The following is a 20,130-nucleotide window of genomic DNA, read 5'->3' as shown; positions in this document are numbered from 1 at the left end:
TTGCTCTGACATATCCTGTCTACCACCAGGGGCACACCAGGTGGGCTTCGGTCCGCCCCTCCCCATCCCAGGAGTCTCCCATCCCCTCCTTCCATCATCCCTCATCTGCTGGTTTCTAACCCCTGGTCTCCGGGCCCTGCCTTCGCCCCCCACCCCCAGCGCCCCCTGCAGGAACAGGAAGGAACGGGTCGTACGTTCCTTTCTTGCCTGGCAGTGAGGACCCCACGCCACTACATGCCCTTGACCTTCTTGAGGTGTCACTCACGTGCCTCCCCAGGTGGCTCTGGACTCCGGTGCTTAGGGTGGAGACTCTCAGGCGTGTGAAGGTGAGGAGGGTCCAGACTCTGTTCTCACTCAGGTGACTCAAAACTGAGAATATTCTCTCCAAACCTGCAGCTTTGGGGAGTGACCATGGGTACTAGATTATTCTGGAAATACAGCCAGTCATGTGTGATGTCCACGGTCCATCTTGCTGCAGGCGGGGCGGTGTAAGTTCAAAGCCGCTCCCCTCGAGTGGGCGTGGCTGCCCGGCGCCCCGCCGAGCTTCCTAGCGCAGGCCCCGCCCGCCCGCTCTCCCCTCAGTCCCTCACCTCCCGTGCCAGCCAGCGCACGCTCAGCCTTTATTCTCGCCTCCTACTTCCCTGAGCAAATGAACAGCCTGAGACAACTTCCTTCCAGGGCTCTGCCGCCACATCAGCCCCCTGGCCTGCCCTGAGCCCACGTGCCTTCCCCCCTGGGACCTCGGTGCTCCTGGCCAAGGATGCCCACCCCCCACCCCCCACTGCTCCGAGACTCCAGCAATGCCCCCTCTCCTCCGTCATCACTTTTCCTTCTCTTCTGCATCATTCCTATTTTTATGTAATAGGCTGTAACACAAACCTCTTCCCCCTCATTCGCTCCAGCTGCCGCCCCCCCATCCCAGCTTTGCACGCCCACAGCAACACCCCCGTCCGAAGCCTGCCTGTCTCCGGCCCCTGTTCCTCCCTCCCCTTCTCTCTTGAATCCACCGCCCGTCAGGCTCTGGCCCCCACCTCTCCACCCAACAGGGTTTGATCAAGGCCCAGTGACCTCCGTGGAGCTAGACGCACGGTCAGCACTTGGTCCCCATCTTGCCCTGCCACTCCGCTGCTCGGGGCAGGGCGCACCCCTACCTCCTCCTTGAAGCCTTTCTTCTCAGGTTTCCCCCTCTCTCTCCCCTGCATCTCCTGCTCAGTCTTCCTGGCTGGTTGTCCCTTTACTGTCTGTCCCCCCAACAGTGCCTCACTCTTGGGGCCTCTTCCCTGTCTACACCCACCCCTTGTGGTCTAACCCAGTCTGTCAACACCACTTCTCTGCTGAGGAGTCTCGCATTGACATCTCTAGCTGGGAGCTCTTCCCTGAACTGCAGCCTCAGGTGCCTACCTGCCTGCTTCCCTTCCGTGTTAGATGGGCAGCGCACACCCAACCGCTCCAAGGCTGGCTCTCAGTTCCATCCACTTGTCTCAGGTTGGTTCCCAGAAGCCGATCCTGAGACAAGAATTGAAGTGTAAGTCGTTTGGGAGGCGTGATCCTGGTGGGGTTAGGGACTGGATGGAGAGAGGAGGTCAGAAGGGCAATAAAGCAAATTACCTCTGGGGGCAACTGAGATGCAACCCCCCGGCGAACTCTGGGACCCGGTGGAACACAGGCTCCCCCCACCCCACCACGAGGTGGAGGGAGAGGGGATCGTTGGTGGAGGGCTGCTCGGGGGGGTGTTGAGCTGGAATTTCCAGGCTACTCCGCCTGCGGACAGAGCCGAGAGAGCACAGGGCAGAGACTCGGGTTCTGGCCTTTGGAAGCCTCTCCCCCTGCAAGGACAAGGGTGGGGGGCGGGGGCAACAGTGTCTGCTGCCCCCACCAGGCCCCCTCTCAGTCCTCCTCACCTTAGTGAGTGGTAGCTCCATCCAACCTCCCAGTGGCCCAGGCCAAAAGCCCCAGGGTCATCCCTGACCCCTGTCTCACCCGCACATCCAGTCCATCAGCAGGTCCCCTTGGCTTGGCCCACCTTCACGTACATTCAGAGTCTGACTTCTCATCTCCACTCACAGCCCCCTCACTGGTGCCCCTGCTTCTACCCCTGCCCCCCACACCTGCCCTGTTTACTCTCAGCTCTGCAGCAGCAAGGACAATGCATTTAAACCCCAATTCAGATCCCATCTCTGTTCTGCTCCAAACCCTCCAGTAGCCCCACTTCACCAAGCTCAAAGAGAAAGTTTGGATAACAGCCCCCAAGGCCGTACACAATCTTCCCCCCATCGTGGTGACCTCATCGTGTACCAGGTTCCCCTCAAGCACCCTGCTCCAGCCACACCGCCTCCCTGCTGTTCCTTGAACTTACCAAGCACTCTCCTACCTCAGGACCTTTGCACCTGCGATTCTCTTTGCCTGGAATGTTCGTCCCCCAGATACCTACGTGGCCAAGTTCCTCACTTCTTGCAGCTCACATGTCACCTTCTTAAAGGGATGTTCCCTGACCTGCCTATTTACAATAATCCTCCTACACCCATCCCCAGCTCTCCTTACCTCCCCCAAGTCTGATTTTTCTCCCATCACTGTCTGACTCCCTATTTACTTACTTATTTATTCACTCTGTCTCCTCCCAGGAGAATGTGAGTGCCATGACCCAGAAAACCCCAACTGCAGTTTCGTTGTCGCCATTCTGGAAGCTGTAGTAAGTCAACTTGATGGGAATAAACAGGAGACAGGAAGTCACCAGTACCTTGGAATGTGCCTAAGGTGACACCACACAGGCCTGTTTACAATCTGGTAATCGCACTGCCAAGTTAGCATGACCAAACTATGTCCTGGTGAGAAGGACTGTGGGGGACCCTGGTACCAGCCATGCACCTGGGGCCAGGTGACTTCCTCTTCCCAGCCTCGGTTGCCCTACCTATTAACTACGTTAATAATAGACCTACTTCAGGAGGTGTGGGGAGTTCAGATGCGGTCAAGCTCATCATGGTGCCCAGCATTTAGTAAGTGTTCCCTGAATGTCTCAGGTTATTCCTCATGCCAGCCCCCAATCTCTGCACCAGGGAGATGAGATGGTTTTATCCCTCTCCATCTTTCTAAGAAAACTTCCGGAGCCAGTCAGACTGGGATTTGCATCCTGCCTGGTGACCCTGAGCCAGGACTGTACCTCTCCGTGCCTCAGTCCTCCCATCTGTGAAGTGGGCCTGATAATGCCAACTTCACAAGGTCCTGTGGGGAAGGGAGCATTCTTTGATGGTGACTTCCGGTCATCTTAATGTTTCCCATTTCTTCTAGTTTCCTTCTAGGACACCTCCCCTACTTTTGGAAAAAGGATGAGGTTTGTGGCCGCGTGCTCCAAGATATGTTTTTGGATTGGTGGGTCCTAACTTGTCATTTGTTGCCCCTACTCCAGTCTCTGCCCCTCATGAGCCAGCTTCCCCCAATGCCCTAACCCCCAGTCCGGCACACACCCACCTCCCCAGCCCAGGTCACTCCCACCCCCAGCAGTTCCTACTCTGAGGCACACAAGGGTGGTTCAGAAGGCAAGCTCTGCCTTTTGCCAACTGCGTGGCCTTAGACCAGGCATCAGAAGCTCTCTGAGCCTCAGTTTCTTCATCTGTAAATTGGGTGGGGGTGTGACTAGGTAACAGTCATTGTTTGGGGTGGTGCTTTACACTTTTCAGAGACGTGATATTGCTTGATTCCCAGCACAACCTTTTGGGGCAAAGGAGGAGGGTAGCGACCCTATTTCATGGATTTGGAGACTGAGGGCAGTGGGGGATGCGACTCAGCAGTGAGTCAGCAGCAAGGCAGAACCTTGGCCCCAGACCCCTGCTGAGACCTGCCCCCCCACCCCCACCCCCAGGGATGGGATGCCCTGTTTCTCCAGCTGAACCTGGGCTGATCTGATGACATTCACATCTCTGGTAGCTGACAGCCTCCTTTGCATCACTTTGGTTCCCAGGGCTAAGAAGTACGGACCTGTCGTGCGGGTCAATGTCTTCCACAAAACCTCAGTCATCGTCACGAGCCCCGAGTCGGTCAAGGTAGGAGACAGAGTGGTTTCCGAGGGGAGCCCTCCTCCTCCCTGGGATGGGTGCATGAAAGTCTACCCCAGGGACTGTGGGAGAATCGTTCCAGAGTCACGTGCATTTGGGCTGGTTTCCCAAGGATCCTGAAGGGAACAGCATCTTCCCCTCTAACTACCCACTTTTTGGCAGTGGGGTTGGGGGCCTCCTAAAAGCAGGGCTGTTTGATGTGGACAGTGAGTTATTGTTACACTCTTCTGGGTTGGGAGTTTTACCCAGCTGGTGCGCACGTGTCTGGTTAGTTCACCTCTCTTAGAAGTTCCTTCATCTGCGAGGTGGGATTATAACCCCTTTCTTTGAAGACTATGATGGGAACTAAATATTGATCCATTTATTTAACAAATAAAGGGTCAAAAGATGCTTCAACATGCACTTTTCTATGTGCTTCACAATTATTAACCCATTTAATCCACAGAGGGGTAGGGACTCTTATTAGTCCCCATTTTAGAGGTGAGGAAACAGAGACAGGCAGCATTAGTTGGCCTATAATATGTGCAGGCTGGTGTCTGCCATGTAAGTACTAAGAATGGCCAGTTGGCAGAACTGGGCTTAAATCTGGGCTCTGCCACCAACTGGCTATGGAACCTTGGACAAATTACTGTTTCACTCTGAGCCATAATTTCCTCGTCTGTAAAATAGGGATGATGCCTCTCTTACAGGTGCTTATAAGAATGGAACTGATGAATTGGGAGATTGGGATTGACATATATATACACTAATATGTATAAAATAGATAACTAACGAGAACCTGCTGCGTAGCACAGGGAACTCCACTTCGCTGTACAGTAGAAACTAATACAACATTGTAAAAACTATACCCCAATAAAATAAAATTTAAAAAAGAATGGAACTGAAATAATGTGTGTGAACCATCTAGCCCACGCACGGCACACAGCAAGTGCTCAATAAACGATTGTGCTGTGATTCTCACGGTGGGTACTGAGCTGATGTGCGGGGATGATGCTCTCCTTAGGCAGTGGCTGTGGTGACACTAAGGGGGATAAAATACAACTTGGGGTCTAGATCACAAGACAAGTTGAATGACCATGGTGTCTCTAACAGGATGTTAAAAGTCATTTTATTTTAAAAATGTTTCATTGCAAATAGAGACACATGCCTTAAGACTTTTTAAAGCATGCTACCAAAAACCATACACAAGACCTTCATGATGCTCAATGAGATAAGAACTTGAAAGACATATATTAATATGATGAATTACATTGCTTAGCATTTAAGTGTTAAATCAGCACTTCCTGGTCATGATACAATTTGTTCCTGGATACATGGATACGATTTGCTCATCTTTTGTTAAGAATTTTTGTTTCTATATTTTTTCTTCTCTTGATCCCTGGCTTTGGGATCAGGTTAATAGGCCTCATAAGATGAGTTGGGAAATGTTCCCTCTCCTCTGTTTTCTGAAAGAGTTTGTATAGGAGTAGTGTTATTTCTTCCTTTAATGTTTGATAGAATTTACCAGTGAAGCCATCTGGGCTTGGCATTTTCTTTGAGGGAGGTGTTTTTGTTTTCTTTAAATTATGCAGTCAATTTTTAAAGTTGATATATGGTTATTAAGATTTTCTATTTTTTCTTGAGTTTTGTATCTTTCAAGGAATTTCTCCTAAATTGTTGAAATTACTGATAAAATGTTGTCCACAATATTTATTTATTATCTTTATCATGTCTACTGGATCTCTGGAAATGTCTCCTCTTTCATTCCTGAGAACAGTAATTTGGGTTTTCTTTTATCTTATTGAACAAGCTGGCAAGAGGTTTTTCAATCATATCCATCTTTTCAAAGACCCATCTTTGGTTTTATTGGTTTTCTCCATTGTTTGTTTCCCATTTTATTGATTTCTGCTCTTTTTTTTTTTTGCGGTACGCGGGCCTCACTGTTGTGGCCTCTCCTGTTGCGGAGCACAGGCTCCGGACGTGCAGGCCCAGCGGCCATGGCTCACGGGCCCAGCCGCTCCGCGGCACATGGGATCCTCCCAGACCGGGGCACGAACCCGCATCCCCTGCATCGGCAGGCGGACTCTCAACCACTGCGCCACCAGGGAAGCCCCAATTTCTGCTCTTTTTTATTTCCTTCCTCTACTCACTTTCAGTTGGTTCTTGTTCTAATTTTTTAAGGTGATAGCTTAGATAATTGATTTTAGATTTTGTTTCCTTTCTAATATAGGCATTTAAAGCTTTACGTTTCCCTGTAAGCCCTACTTTAGCACAAATATACCACACATTTCAATATGTTGTGCTTTTATTTTCATTCAGTTTCAAATAATTTCTTAATTCCCTTGTGATTACTTCTTTGAACCATGGATTATTTAAACGTGTGTTATTCAATTTCTAAGTATTATAAGATGTTCCAGATATTTTTCTTTTATTGATTTCTAATTTAATTCTGTAAGGTCAGAGAAAGTGTTCTTCATGATTTCAATCCTTTAAAATTAATTGAAGCTTGTTGTATGGCCTAGTATATGGTCTATATTTGTGAACGTTTGTGAGCACTTAAAAAAAAAAACATATGTTCTGTAATTGTTGGAGTGTTTTAGAAATGTCAGTTAGGTGAAGTTGGTTGATAGTGTTGTTTGAATCTTCTAAATCATTACTAATTTACTTTCTACACGTTCTAGCATGCAGAAAGTAAATTACTCTCTACTGAGAGAGGAGTGTTAAACTCTCTAACCCCATCATGGAATTGTCTATTTATACTCTCAGTTCTATCAATTTTGATTCATGTGTTTTGTAGTTGAGTTACCAGGTGTGTACACATTAAGCAAAGTTATATCTTTGTGATGAGTTGATCCCTTTATCTTTAGAAATTTCCCCTTTTTCCTTGGTAGTATTCCACTTCCTGAAGTATATTTTGTTTGGTATTAATATAGCCCCTCCAGCTGTCTTATGTTTAGTGTTTCATGGCATATCTTTTTCTATCCTTTTCCTTTCTTTTTGGCCATGCCATGGGGCATGCAGGATGTTAGTTCCCCAACCAGGGATCGAACCCATGCCCCCTACAGTGGAAGCGCAGAGTCCTAACCACTGGACTGCCAGGGAATTCCCTCTATCCTTTTACTTTTTATTATTATTTATTTTTAAAAATTTATTTCACTTATTTATTCTTGGCTGTGCTGGATCTTTGTTGCTGCACGTGGGTTTTCTCTAGTTGCAGCAAGTGGGGGCTACTCTTCATTGAGGTGTGTGTGCTTATTGTGGTGGCTTCTCTTGTTGCAGAGCACAGGCTCTAGGCATGCGGGCTTCAGTAGTTGTGGCATGCAGGCTCAGCAGTTCTGGCTTGTGGGCTCTAGACCGCAGGCTCAATAGTTGTGGCACACAACTACTTAGTTGCTTAGTTGCTCCGTGGTATGTGGGATCCTCCTGGACCAGGGCTCGAACCCCCATCCCCTGAATTGGCAGGTGCACCCTTAACGACTGTGCCACTAGGGAAGCCCTATCCTTTTACTTTTAACCTATCTGGAATTTTATATTTCAAGTGGGTTTCTTATAGATAGCATATAGTGGAGTTTTGCTGTTTCAGTCAATCTGAAAATCTCTGCCTTTTAATTGGAGTGCTTAGGTCATTTACATTTAATGTAATTATTGATGTGGTTAAGTTTAAATATACCATGCTGTTGTTTGTTTTCTATTTGATCCACCTGGTTTTTGTTCCCTTTTCCTCCTTTCCTGCCTTTTAGATTGAGTATGTTTTAGTATTCCATTTTATATCCACTATTGTCTTATTAGCCTCTTTCTCTTTGTGGTTGTCCTAGGATTCATAGGATAATCTTTAACTTATATCAATCTGTCTTCAAATAATATTATATCACTTCATCTCTGTTTACTTTTAAGACTTTCTCTTTATCACTGGGCTCAGAAATGTGATTATGATCCACCTTGGTGTGCCTTTCTTTGTGTTAATTCTATGTAGGATTCTTTGAACTTCTTGGATATGTGGGTTCCTTGAGCATATTTATAAAATTGTAATAAATGTGTTAAAGTTCTTGTCTGTGAATTCCATCATCTCCATTATTTCTAGGCTTGGTTATAGGTCAGATTTTCCTGCTCTTTGGCATGTCTAGTGATTTTATGCTGCACAATGGACATTGTGACTTGTACATTGCTGAGTGCTCAGTTCTGTTTTACTCCTTTAAAGAGTGCTGGACTTCATTCTGGCAGATCACTTTGATCCTCTCCAGGTTGCTTTAAGGCTTTTGAGGGTTGATCAAGTGTAGACTTTTACTCTAGAGCTAGTTTAGCCCCACAACTAAGGAGTGACCCTTCTGAGGACTCTAATAAAGGCCTTGTGTCTGAGGTTTAACTGTGGCCAATGGGGACTTGAACAATTCTTAGCTTGTTTGAGCTCTGAGAATTGTTTAGCCTATAGTTACCCGGTAACTCTCCTTTCCCCAGAAGTTTTTTACCTGGTCTTGTGGAGTTTCACTCTACACATGCCCAGATTGGTAGTTATACAAACATACAGGGGATCCCTGTGCAGATTTCTGCACAGGACCTCCTTCTCTGCATAGCTCCCTCCTCTTGAGTCCTCTACCCTACAAATTCTAGGTTTTTCTGGCCTGCCTGGACTCTGACCTCTGTCTTATCAATTTGGAAAGCCTGCTGGGCTGTATTTGAGTTTATTCTTTAAGTGCCTTTGTCCTAAAATTGCCTCTGGGCAGAAAGCTGTAGGGCTCCTATATTGTAGGGCTCTTGTCTTTTTTTTTTTTTTTTTTCCCTTTTCCTTCTGTCATGGTTCACTGCCCACTGTCCAGTGTCTAAAAGCAGACATTGCATAATTTTTGCTTAATTTTCTGGCTGTTTATGGCCGGAGGGAAAGTGCCTAGCAGTTACTCCTCCATGGGCAGAAGTGCACTGTCAGAATGGGCAACAGGAGAAGGCAGCAAGGTGCTGGGGGTTCCCTGTACATCCCTCATGTCCCAGAGCCCAGCTCACTGGGCCAAACAAAGGATCTGTGGTTCCAGGGACAGCAGGCTGTGGGGACCCTGGTCAGAGACTGTGCCGAGGCTGTTCTGCCTCAGGGGGTGCTCCTCAGTTCAGGTTGGGAAGGGCTGGCACAGACCTTGGACCACTCAGAGGTATTTGAGTAGGGCCTGGGAGGTGGGCTTTTACTGCCAAGGTCTTTTTGCAGAAGAGGAAACCATTAGGCGTAGGATAGTGACAGAACTTGGTTTACAAATGACAGTTTGGGGGTAGGGGTGGGGTCCCCGGGATGTGGCTTGTGAGCTGAAGTCAACATTTCTGGGGCTTCCTTTGAGCTGAAAATTTGGCTTAGATTCCCAGGAGCTGAGTCCACAGTCACCAGCAGCCCCTGGGTTTAATGGATAGCAGAGATGTCACCTTACTGCGTCCCAGTGCCCACAGGGTAAAGCCAAGTGTCCCGCAGGGCAGGCTTCGGGGGTCTGGCCCAGCAGCCTCTCCAGCCCTCCTGCTGCTGCCCCTCCCCCGCCTCCGCACCTCCACTCTCTGCCTGAATGCACCGCCATGTGACAGGGGTTCTCCTGCCTGTATCACTGCTTTCTCTCCCCTCGCCCCCACAGCAAATTGCCTGCATTCAAATCCTGTGTCCACCATTTACCATGTGGCGACCCTGGGCCAGTTTTAAACTTCCGTTTTTCACCTAGATGTACGATGAGCATAAAAATACCACCCACGTCTTAGGGTCGATTGGGCATTAAATGAGCTCCAGGGCGCTGGTGTGCATTTGGCATTCGTGGAGCCCCTGCTGTGTGCCAGGTGCCATTCTCTGCACTTTTCACGTAGAAACAATTTTCTCTTCACAGCAACCCCACCAGGCAGGTACTCTCCCGAATCCCATCTTGTAAAATAAGGAAACAGGGGCAGAGGAGGTGAGTAACTCACCCAGGGTCATAGAGTTGGCAAGTGGTAGAGTGAAATATTTGAGCCAGATTCAGATTTAAGCCAGTGGAACCCACAGCCTGAGCTGTCAACCCCTGGGCTGTGCTGCCTCAAAAGCTGCTAGCTAATGTTACTGTTGCTACCCTCCCGCTCTTGGTGAGGAAGTGGACCCTTCCTCCAGGAAGCCTTCCTTGACTTCCACGGCTGGGTTGGCACTAACAACACTGAATCTGTGCTGAATGTCTCTCCTGTGTCCTAGAAGCCCTCCCACCAGGCTTCTCCCCTTCCCCACTCTGGTTTCAGAGCAGCCCAGGCCTTTTCTTGTTGCCACTTTGGAAGGTGGCGTGGTGTGGGCTCCTGAGTGTGGGCATGGGAGTGAGGAAGCCACCCTGCATCAGTCCCCAGCTGTGTGACCACTGGAAAAAATCACTTCACCGCTCTGTGCCCCGCTTTCCTCATCCCTGAAAGACAGGACTTCCGGAGGGAGTAGGTGAGGTCACTCATATGAGCGTCCACGCCGTAGCTGGCCCTCAGCTCAGGGTGATTATTTGGAGATGTGTTTCGTAAGAGACAAGAAAACTGCTGAGTCTTCTGCAGCTTCTCATGGGTGCACAAGCTCATGTTGTTTTTCTGGGGATGTTTAGAAGTTCCTGATGTCAACCAAGTACAACAAGGACTCCAAGATGTACCACGCGATCCAGACTGTGTTTGGTGAGAGGTAAGATGCGAGGTGTCTGGGGCGAGGCCAGGAGAGCCTCTGGCTGCAAGTGGAGGGTTCACAGGGTCCAGAGTTTTGGATGTAGCATTCAGTCCCAATACCCTGGCTGCCGAGCGCACAACAGGGGCCATCTGTGGTGGTCACCGCTCTTGTCACCAGCACCTTCCTTCTCGTCCTTTCCCCTCCGGATGGCAGGTGGGAATGCAGGGGGCACTGAGGTCGGGGCACACAGTCACCCTCATGTATGTATGTATGTATTACGGTAAAATTCACATCACATAAAATTCACCGTTTTAACCGCATTGGAATTACAATTCAGTGGCATTGTTACATTCACCGTGTGGTGCAACCATCACCATTGTCTGGTTCTAGAACATCTTCATCACCCCAAAAGGTGACCCAACCCCGTCAGGCAGTCAATTCTCATTCCTTCACCCCGTTGCTCACATCAAGCGTTTGTCTCTTCCGCAGGCTGTTCGGCCAAGGCTTAGTGTCCGAATGCGACTATGAACGCTGGCACAAACAGCGGAGGGTCATGGACCTGGCCTTCAGCCGGAGGTGAGTGTGGCCGCAGACAGGCCTGGGGTCATGGCTGGTTGCTCAGAGGCGGTGCTGGGCTGCCAGCCTGGGTGGGCTTGGCAAGGGCAAGCCTTCATTGGAAGGGGCTTCACCTTCACCCAGGCTGAAGGGAGGGAGGAAGGACACGGCATTCCTGGTCAAAAAGAGACCGAGACAGCCAGCGGGGTGGGCGTCTGAGAGGCCCCCAAGTAGCCTGTGAGCGTCAGGAGCTGAATGACCACGATGCCTGGAGGCGTGGGGTCCCTGTCCCCCAGCAGCTCCCTTGGCTCAGACTTTATCACTCCTTGTCTGGGCTTTTTCATTTATTATAGTTTTCATTTTTTGGTAACCTTTTATTTTTAAAATAGCTGTTTTCATGAGATATAATTCAAATACTATACAATCCACCCATTTACAGGTACAATCCAATGGTTTTCAGTATATTCACAAACGTGTACAACCATTACCACGGTTGATTTTAAAACATTTTCATCACCCCCCAAATCAGTCACCCCTTATTTCCTGTCAATGCCTGCAGCTTCTGACAACCACTAATTTAATTTCTGTCTCTATGGGTTTTCATATTCTATACATTTCTTATAAATGGAATCATACAACATTTCTTTTATGCCTGGTTTATTTCACTTAGCATAATATGTTCAAGGCTCATCCACATTATAGCATGTGTCAGAACTTCATTCTTTATTATTACCAAATGAGATTCCGTTGTGTGAACATACCACATTTAATTTTCCATTCATCAGTTGATGGACATTTAAGTTGTTTTTACTTTGTGGCTATTGCGAATAATGCTGCTATCAACATATTTGGGTGGATATATTTCCCTTGGGTATATAGTAATGGGATTGCTGGGTCATATGGTAATTCTATGTTTAACATTTTGAGGAAGATAGTCTTTTATTTTGATATAATTTCAAATTTACAGAAAAATTGTCAGAATAGTCTAAGGGACTTCTGTCTATCTTTTACCCAGATCCACTTAATTGTTTATCGTTTAAATCACCATATGTTTTGTCATTTCCTCTTTATGTGGATATATAAATATATTTATAATTTTCTCTGTGTGTGTGTGTATATACATTTTTGCATAGTGCGTGTGTTTTAAGTTATTTGAGAGTAAGTTGGAGACATTGTAATCGCTTCCCTTAAATGCTTCTGTGTGTATTTCCTATGATCATGGACATTCTTTTACATGACTGCAGTTCAGTTATCAAAATGAGGACATTTAACATTAATCCAATACTGTTATCTAATCCATATTCAAATTTTGTCACTTGTGTAATGACAGCTTTTTGTATTCTTGTCTAGGATCCAATCCAGGTCCATGTGTCAGGTTTAGTTACCGTATCTCTTTATTTTATTTATTTTTTTTTATTTTAAGTAATTTAATTAAATTAATTCATTTATTTTTGGCTGCATTGGGTGTTCGTTGCTGCACGCAGGCTTTTCTCTAGTTGCGGCGAGCGGGGGCTAATCTTTGCTGCGGTGCGTGCGCTTCTTATTGCAATGCCTTCTCTTTCTGCAGAGCACGGGCTCTAAGCCCATGGGCTTCAGTAGTTGTGGCACGCGGGCTCAGTAGTTGTGCCCTGTGGGCTGTAGAGAGCAGGCTCAGTAGTTTTGGTGCGTGGGCTCAGTAGTTGTGGCTCATGGGCTCTAGAGAGAAGGCTCAGTAGTTGTGGCCCACGGGCTTAGTTGCTCCACGACATGTGGGATCTTCCCAGACCAGGGCTCGAACCCATGTCCGCTGCATTGGCAGGTGGATTCTTAACCACTGCGCTACCAGGGAATTACCAGTTACCATATCTCTTTAGCCTCCTTCATTCTAGAACAGTTTTTAGTCTTTCCTTAAATTTCTTGACCTTAAGATTACAGGCCGATTTCCTAGAACATCCTTCAGTTTTGTTTGTCTGCTATTTCTGTTCAATTACACTCAGGTTGTGCCTTTTTTGGCGGGAATGGCCCAGGAGTAATGTTGTATCCTCCTTAGGGCATTGTTATCTGGAAGCATGTGTTGATCTGTCTCATTGTTGGAGATGTTAACTGCTCTCTTGGTTAAGGGAGCCTCCAGGCTTCTCCACTGTGAAGTTACTGTTTTGTATGTAGTCTGTGGACAACCGTATAAACATTTTCACCTAGACTTTCATCACAGCCTCCTCCCTGGCCTCCCCGCCTCCTGTCTCCCTCCTCCAGTGCATCCACCTGACCGCCCTGGAGAGATCTTGCTGAAACTCAGATCTGACCACATCTCTCCTCTGTCCTGAAGCCTTCAATGGCTCCCTATGATCTGAAAGATGAGGGTCAGACCTCACTCCCCCTCAGTCTGCCCCTGAGACCCCTCCAACATTTGGACCCTCTCACCTCCACCTTTCTGGAAACGCTGGGCCCTTTCTGGCATCTCTGCCTGTGTTGCTGCCATTCTCTCTGCCTTCTGTGCTACCCCAGGAAATTCCTCTGACTCCTTTGATACCCAGCTAAGATGTCACTGCTTTGGGGAACTGTTTCCTGACTTTCCAAGACTGAGTTCATGTCTCCATGATGGCTCTTGTCACATCCACTGCAAAGATTCTCATTCAATCTGCCTCCCTCACTAGACCTCGGGTCCGTGAAGGCAGAAGATGTACCCTGTTCCTGGACCCCTGCACCCAGCACGGCACCAGGCACTTCACAAGCCCTCCAGGAATGTCCATAGAATGAATACGTGGAGCGGTCTTGGTCTTACTGGAAAGTTGCCAGGAATGATAAAAGGAATAGACTAGAAGGAGGCATTTATTTAATGAATACTTGTGCCAAGTGCCAGGGTTATGAAGGCCAACCAAGGTGACGTGGTCCCACCCTCAGGAAGCTTTGAGGTTATGGGAGGACATAGATTCTAACCAGATGGCCGCCCATAGTGCTCATGATATAAATACCAGCAGCACTGTTTTGGTTGACCCTCTCCATTACACTGAACCTCACGTTTTTTTGTTTTTTTGCGGTACGTGGGCCTCTCACTGTTGTGGCCTCTCCCGTTGCGGAGCACGGGCTCCGGACGCGCAGGCTCAGCGGCCATGGCTCACGGGCCCAGCCGCTCCGCGGCACGTGGGATCTTCCCGGACCGGGGCACGAACCTGCGTCCCCTGCATCGGCAGGCGGACTCTCAACCGCTGCGCCACCAGGGAAGCCCCTGAACCTCATGTTTGAACTGCACTTTACATTTTATTAAGTGCTTTCACATTTTTATTTAAAAAATTTTAAATTGTGGTAAGATACACATAACATAAAATGTACAATCTTGCGCGTTTCCAGGTGTACAGTTCCGTGGTACTAAGTACATCCACATTGTTGTGCAACCATCACCACATATATTATCTTATTTTTTAGTTTCACAATAAGGTAGCCAGCTAAGCGATGACTATTTTACTGGAAATGCAAAATTCACAGAGTTGCATGAAAGAAGCTTTGGGAGATTCCTGTGTTTATGAAAGTGTCAGTGACCCCTGGTTAATCCGAATTCACTACTGAGGAAAAAAATAGGAACCACTGGTGAGTTTCACCTCCAGCCGTTATCCACAGAGAACATCATTATATACTTTTAATAAAATCGTGATAATGAACTGCCAGTTTCTGCTTTTCTAGATGTTAATTTTACTGAAAATCTTGGTCCCAATCATTCCATAGAAGACAAGGAAATGTAAACTAGACAGCTAGTGGGAAGCAGCCGCATCGCACGGGGAGAGCAGCTCGGTGTTTTGTGACCACCTAGAGGAGTGGGATAGGGAGGGTGGGAGGGAGACGCAAGAGAGAGGAGTTATGGGAACATGTGTATATGTATAGCTGATTCACTTGGTCATAAAGCAGAAACTAACACACCATTGTAAAGCAATTGTACTCTAATAAAGACGTTTTAAAAAATGCAAAAAGGGGCTTCCCTGGTGGCGCAGTGGTTGAGAGTCCGCCTGCCGATGCAGGGGACGCGGGTTTGTGCCCGGTCCGGGAGGATCCCACATGCCGCGGAGCCGCTGGGCCTGTGAGCCATGGCCGCTGAGCCTGCGCGTCCGGAGCCTGTGCTCCGCAGCGGGAGAGGCCACAACAGTGAGAGGCCCGCGAACCGCAAAAAAAAAAAAAAAAAGACAAGGGGTTGGGATTTTACTGTACCGCTAACATTCCAGTCCGATATATATATATTTTTTTCGGTACACGGGCCTCTCACTGCTGTGGCCTCTCCCGCTGCGGAGCACAGGCTCCGGACGCGCAGGCTCAGCGGCCATGGCTCACGGGCCCAGCCGCTCCGCGGCATGTGGGATCCTCCCGGACCGGGGCACGAACCCGTTTCCCCTGCATCTGCAGGCGGACTCTCAACCACTGCATCACCAGAGAAGCCCCAGTCCGATATTTTGTATCTGCAGTAGCTGCAAGGGATTCAGTACTGGTGTGGTAACCAGCGCATGGGATCCAAATAGTCAATTTGAATGTGATTTTTTTTTTAAAAAAAAGACAACTACAAAGAATCTTGCAAATAAATATATACTTGCAAACCATGTAAGTGTTATGAAAAGAAGTCAAGGGTACTATGGGAGCATATATTGGGACTACTTAGGCTTAAGAGACATTTCCCTGAGGATGTGGCATTTGGGTGTCCACCTGGAGAGAGGGCAGATGTTAAGGTGTTATGAGGCATAGGGATGGAGGGTGGGAGGGGAGACAGCTCAGGCAGAGGGGACAACATGCGCAAAGGCCCTGAGAAGGGAAGGAGCATTGGGCTTTGGAGAAGATAACAGGTCATTGTAACAGGAAAGCAGGGCTGCAGGCGGGAATGAACGAGAGCAGACAGCCTCCTGGGCCCAGGTGAGGATTTACCCTCCCTCACAACAGGGTGCTTCAAAGCATTTTAGGTGGGCAAGGGACCAGATTCGAGTGGTGCTTTCATTATATGCCTGGGCCACAGAGAACAAGACATGCAGCCAGCATGGGGTGGGAGCAGCAGTGACCAGACAGATGCTGGGGCCTGCGCTAGAGCTGGGAAACAGAGCAGGGCTGGCTGATCGGCAACGAAGAGTGGATAGTCTTTCCTAATTAAAAAAGTTACTTTTTTTTTTTCTCTTCCCCAATTTGCTCTCTTTACTGTTTTTTAAAACCTCTTATTTGGAAATAATTTCAAATTTCTAGATAAGTTTCAAGAATAAGAATAGGAGAAAAAAAACACCCTTATACCCTTTACCCAGATTGCTAACATTAAAAATGACTTTTAATTTCAAAAGCAGCACTTTCTCTTTGTAAAAATCCAGAAATATGTAATGTACAAAGGGACAAGTTCCCCCCTTTCCACTCCCTCAGGGATACCATTTTTGTGAGTTTGGAGCACATCCTTCCATACCTCTTTCTAAGCTGTATGCCAGGCAGACAAGCCAGGTAGCTGTCCCGGGACGGGGGCGCTGTGGGTTGGGAGCTCTGGGTCAGAGGACTCACTTCTGTGTAGGGTTGGGCACTATGATTGCTCAAGGACAGAGAGTGAAATGGGATAACAAAAGGCTGCAGATGGTGGCCCCAGGCAGGGCAGGTAAGGAGAGTGGGCAGTGCAACCAAGAGGTTGGAGGGGAAACTTCATGGACTCTAAGAGGCCCCAGAGGCCTTTCTTCCCTTCCTTCCCACTGTCTTCTGGAGTTTCTACATTGCCATGTCTCTTTGGGGTCGGAGTTGAAGGGCCAAGTGGCAAACAGAGGACCCATGAAACCATTAAAACAAGGGTAAAGGGACAGTGGCCATCCTGAATGGAGGGGGCTGGTGAAATCCAAGGCTTGGTTTGATTACTGCAGCCCCATCCTGTGAGCTGGGTCTTAAGGGGAGACCAGAAAGGCTGGGAGGGGCCCCCACCTCCACTCTGCACACTGGTCTCCCTTCAGAAAGGGGGGCACAGGATGTCCGCAGCCCTGGGCTGGTCCCAGTGGCCGCTGATGTCTGTGCTGTTTCCTCAGCTCCTTGGTTAGCTTGATGGAAACATTCAATGAGAAAGCGGAGCAGCTGGTGGAGATTCTGGAAGCCAAGGCGGATGGGCAGACTCCGGTGTCCATGCAGGATATGCTGACCTGCACCACCATGGACATCCTGGCCAAGGTGATGGGAGGATGGCAGAGTGGGCCGTGGGGAGGGCCACACGGGCAGAGAGCACTTCTTCCCTCCCTCTTTCCTGCTTGCTTCCCTCCCCCCTCCCCACTTCTCCACATATAAGCTGCCCCTTCTCTGGGCTGGGGGGGTCATCTGTTTCATCTCCTCGAACTTTTAAAACAACAGTGTGAGGTTGGAGCTACCTAACTCATTCTCTAGAAATGGACACAAAGAGATGCGGAGACAGGCCTTTGGCTGGTCAGTGGCAGGACTAGGACTGGATCTCAGGTCTGCCTGACTCCCAGCCCAAGCCTACCTCCCCCTCAGCAGCCCCCATGGGGTATTGCTTGACCTTTCACCCTGGCTGTCTCAGCAGTGGCCCAGATAACCCCCAACCCAGGTTAAGGATGGAGTTCAGGCGCAGTGAGTGAAGTCGTCACCATTCAACAATTCACTGGGAAACTGGGTGTGAAAGAGACACACAAGGAAGGCTGCATTTCAGGGGAAGGAAGCCAAGGTTTGTTGAGTGGCTACTATGTGCCACTTAATCCTACCACATCCCACACGTTCGGGAATATCATGGGTTGTCGTAAGGAGTCGATGACATGGTGCACACAACCCTTAGCTCAGGCTCTGCCCTGGGTCTTCAGTCCTCCCATCACCCACGTATGACCTTGCCGTTCTCTCTCCCCCAGGCAGCTTTTGGGATGGAGACCAGCATGCTGCTGGGTGCCCAGAAGCCTCTGTCCCGGAAAGTGAAACTGATCCTGGAGGGCATCAGTGCATCCCGAAACACTCTGGCAAAGGTACCTGCCATCGTAGCTTGTCTTGTCCTCATTTGCTGGAGAACTTCCTCCTGTGATGTTTTTCAGAATGGGTTTTGAGCTCTGATATGTCTGAAGTGATTTGCAAATCAGTTAGGATTTGCATACATCCCCTAAAGTAGGGGCTGAAAATAGAAGTGGTTTAAGTAAATTAGGAGTAAATCTTTCTCTCGTGTGAAATGATCCTGAAGCAGGACGGCAGTGCTGACCCCACAATGTCAGATATTCCTGGATTTTTCTGTCTTTCTGTTCCACTGTCTCTAGCACATCACCTCATTGTTATAAGATGGCTGCTGCAGATCCAGCTATCGCCTCCTTGTTCCAGGCATGAAGGAAGAAGAAGGGGGAAAGGTGGCACTGTTACCAAACCGAACTTGGGTCTGCTTGCCCACGCGCAGTAAAGCCAATATATTGATACTGGGTTGTGGTGAGGGAAAGCGCAGCATTTATCGCAGGGCCCCAAGCAAGGAGTCTAGGCAGCTAGGGCTTAAAAGGCCCAAACTCCCTGAAGGCTTTCAGGGAAAGGTTTTTAAAGACGGGGGGGGTGTGTTTGGGGTGGAGGGAGGGTGTGGGTATGTGATTAGCTTGTGGACAATCTTCTGATAACTTGGTGGTGAGGTAATCGGGAGTCAACATCAACAACCTTCTGGTTCCAACCAGTCTGGGGTCTCCGTGCTGGTGCGCAGCATACAGTTAACTTCTCCCACCTGGTGGGGGCTTCAGTATCTGGAAAACAGCTCAAAGGACATGGCTCAGAATATTCTCTGTAGCCCTTGAGGAGGAACTAAAGATTCTTGATTTTGTTTAATTGTTAAACTATTATGTTGTCTTGCTGGACTGTTTTCCTTTCTTTCTGCATTTTCCCCTTCTCTGATTAAATTCACTCTTTGGAACTCGGGGAAGGCCTAGGAGGCTAAGGTTTTTCTACAGACAAGAGGCAGGCGGAGGACATGGGGGTGGGGGTGTCTGTTCTGGGAAGACCCCATGGAGTCCTGCTCCGCTACAGTACTTGAGTTGATTCCCAGACAGACGCTCAGGGCCCCCTTCTGTACGCTGGGACTTCAGACTCTGAGCTTAGAGTCCCCTGATGCCACCGCACCTTTTCAGCAGTTAATTTCGCTCTGCTTCCCTCTGGCTGAAGTTTCCTCCTTCGATGTGATCCTAATTGCCTCCATCCTTCAGGAATCCCTTCTTATTTTCCAGCGCTCTGTGGATACTTTAAGGCGTCTTTCCCATCATTTCTAGGAATTTGGGGCAGGAAGGGGAAGCCAGTGCTCGGGCTTGGGCCACATGGCTTGCGGCACCTTAGTTGCCAGACCAGGGATCGAACCCGGGGCCCCGGCAGTGAAAGTGCCCTAACCACTGGACCGCCAGAGAATTCCCCATAGCCCATCATTCTGATAAAGTCTCCTGGCTACTTGGTCTTTTCTAGAATGTTCTCACATTCTTCCACCCTCCCAGCTTGCCGGTGCCGCTGTGGATTTCTGAAGTCATTTTGGAGTTGGGGGGACAGGGGAGAGGGAAAGTGTGTGTCCAGTCCACCACGCTGAGCTGGAACTCTCATTCAGTTTATGCCGGGGAAGTGGAAGCAGCTTCGCGAGGTCCGGGAGAGCGTGCGTTTCCTGCGTCAGGTTGGCAAGGACTGTGTCCAGCGCCGCCGGGAGGCCCTGCAGAGGGGGGAGGACGTGCCTGCTGACATCCTCACACAGATTCTCAAAGGTGCCAGGGCTCCCTCGAGGGCCTTGGGAGGGCCAGGCAACGAGGGTGCCCCCCATCAGTTGACTCCAGCTGGTTCTGTCTGGCTCTAGGGGAGCGGGGAGTGGGGAGGAGACCAGGATTCTTAGTGTCCCAGGCGGCATCTCCTCCTGGGGCTCTGAGACTCGCCTTGTCTTTCAGCTGAAGAGGGGGCCCAGGACGACGAGATTCTGCTGGACAACTTCGTCACCTTCTTCATTGCTGGTTTGTAGCCACCAAAGGTTCA

The 20,130-nt window shown here is 48.9% G+C and overlaps 1 protein-coding gene across 1 annotated transcript in view; it reads left to right on the top strand.

The window, feature by feature from the left end:
- The window catches only part of CYP46A1 (cytochrome P450 family 46 subfamily A member 1), a 33,743-nt gene that overhangs the window by 3,479 nt on the left and 10,134 nt on the right, over window positions 1-20,130 (top strand). The window contains exons 2-9 of the mRNA XM_079913797.1: window positions 3,286-3,366; window positions 3,956-4,037; window positions 10,592-10,665; window positions 11,137-11,223; window positions 17,196-17,334; window positions 18,021-18,131; window positions 19,718-19,868; window positions 20,046-20,108. Coding sequence (XP_079769923.1) covers window positions 3,286-3,366; window positions 3,956-4,037; window positions 10,592-10,665; window positions 11,137-11,223; window positions 17,196-17,334; window positions 18,021-18,131; window positions 19,718-19,868; window positions 20,046-20,108 — 788 coding nt within the window. The remainder of the gene's footprint in view (window positions 1-3,285; window positions 3,367-3,955; window positions 4,038-10,591; window positions 10,666-11,136; window positions 11,224-17,195; window positions 17,335-18,020; window positions 18,132-19,717; window positions 19,869-20,045; window positions 20,109-20,130) is intronic.

The sequence above is a fragment of the Stenella coeruleoalba genome (genome assembly GCF_951394435.1).
Source record: "Stenella coeruleoalba genome assembly, chromosome: 2".
NCBI lineage: Eukaryota > Metazoa > Chordata > Mammalia > Artiodactyla > Delphinidae > Stenella > Stenella coeruleoalba.
This window is presented reverse-complemented; position numbering and strand designations above follow the sequence as displayed.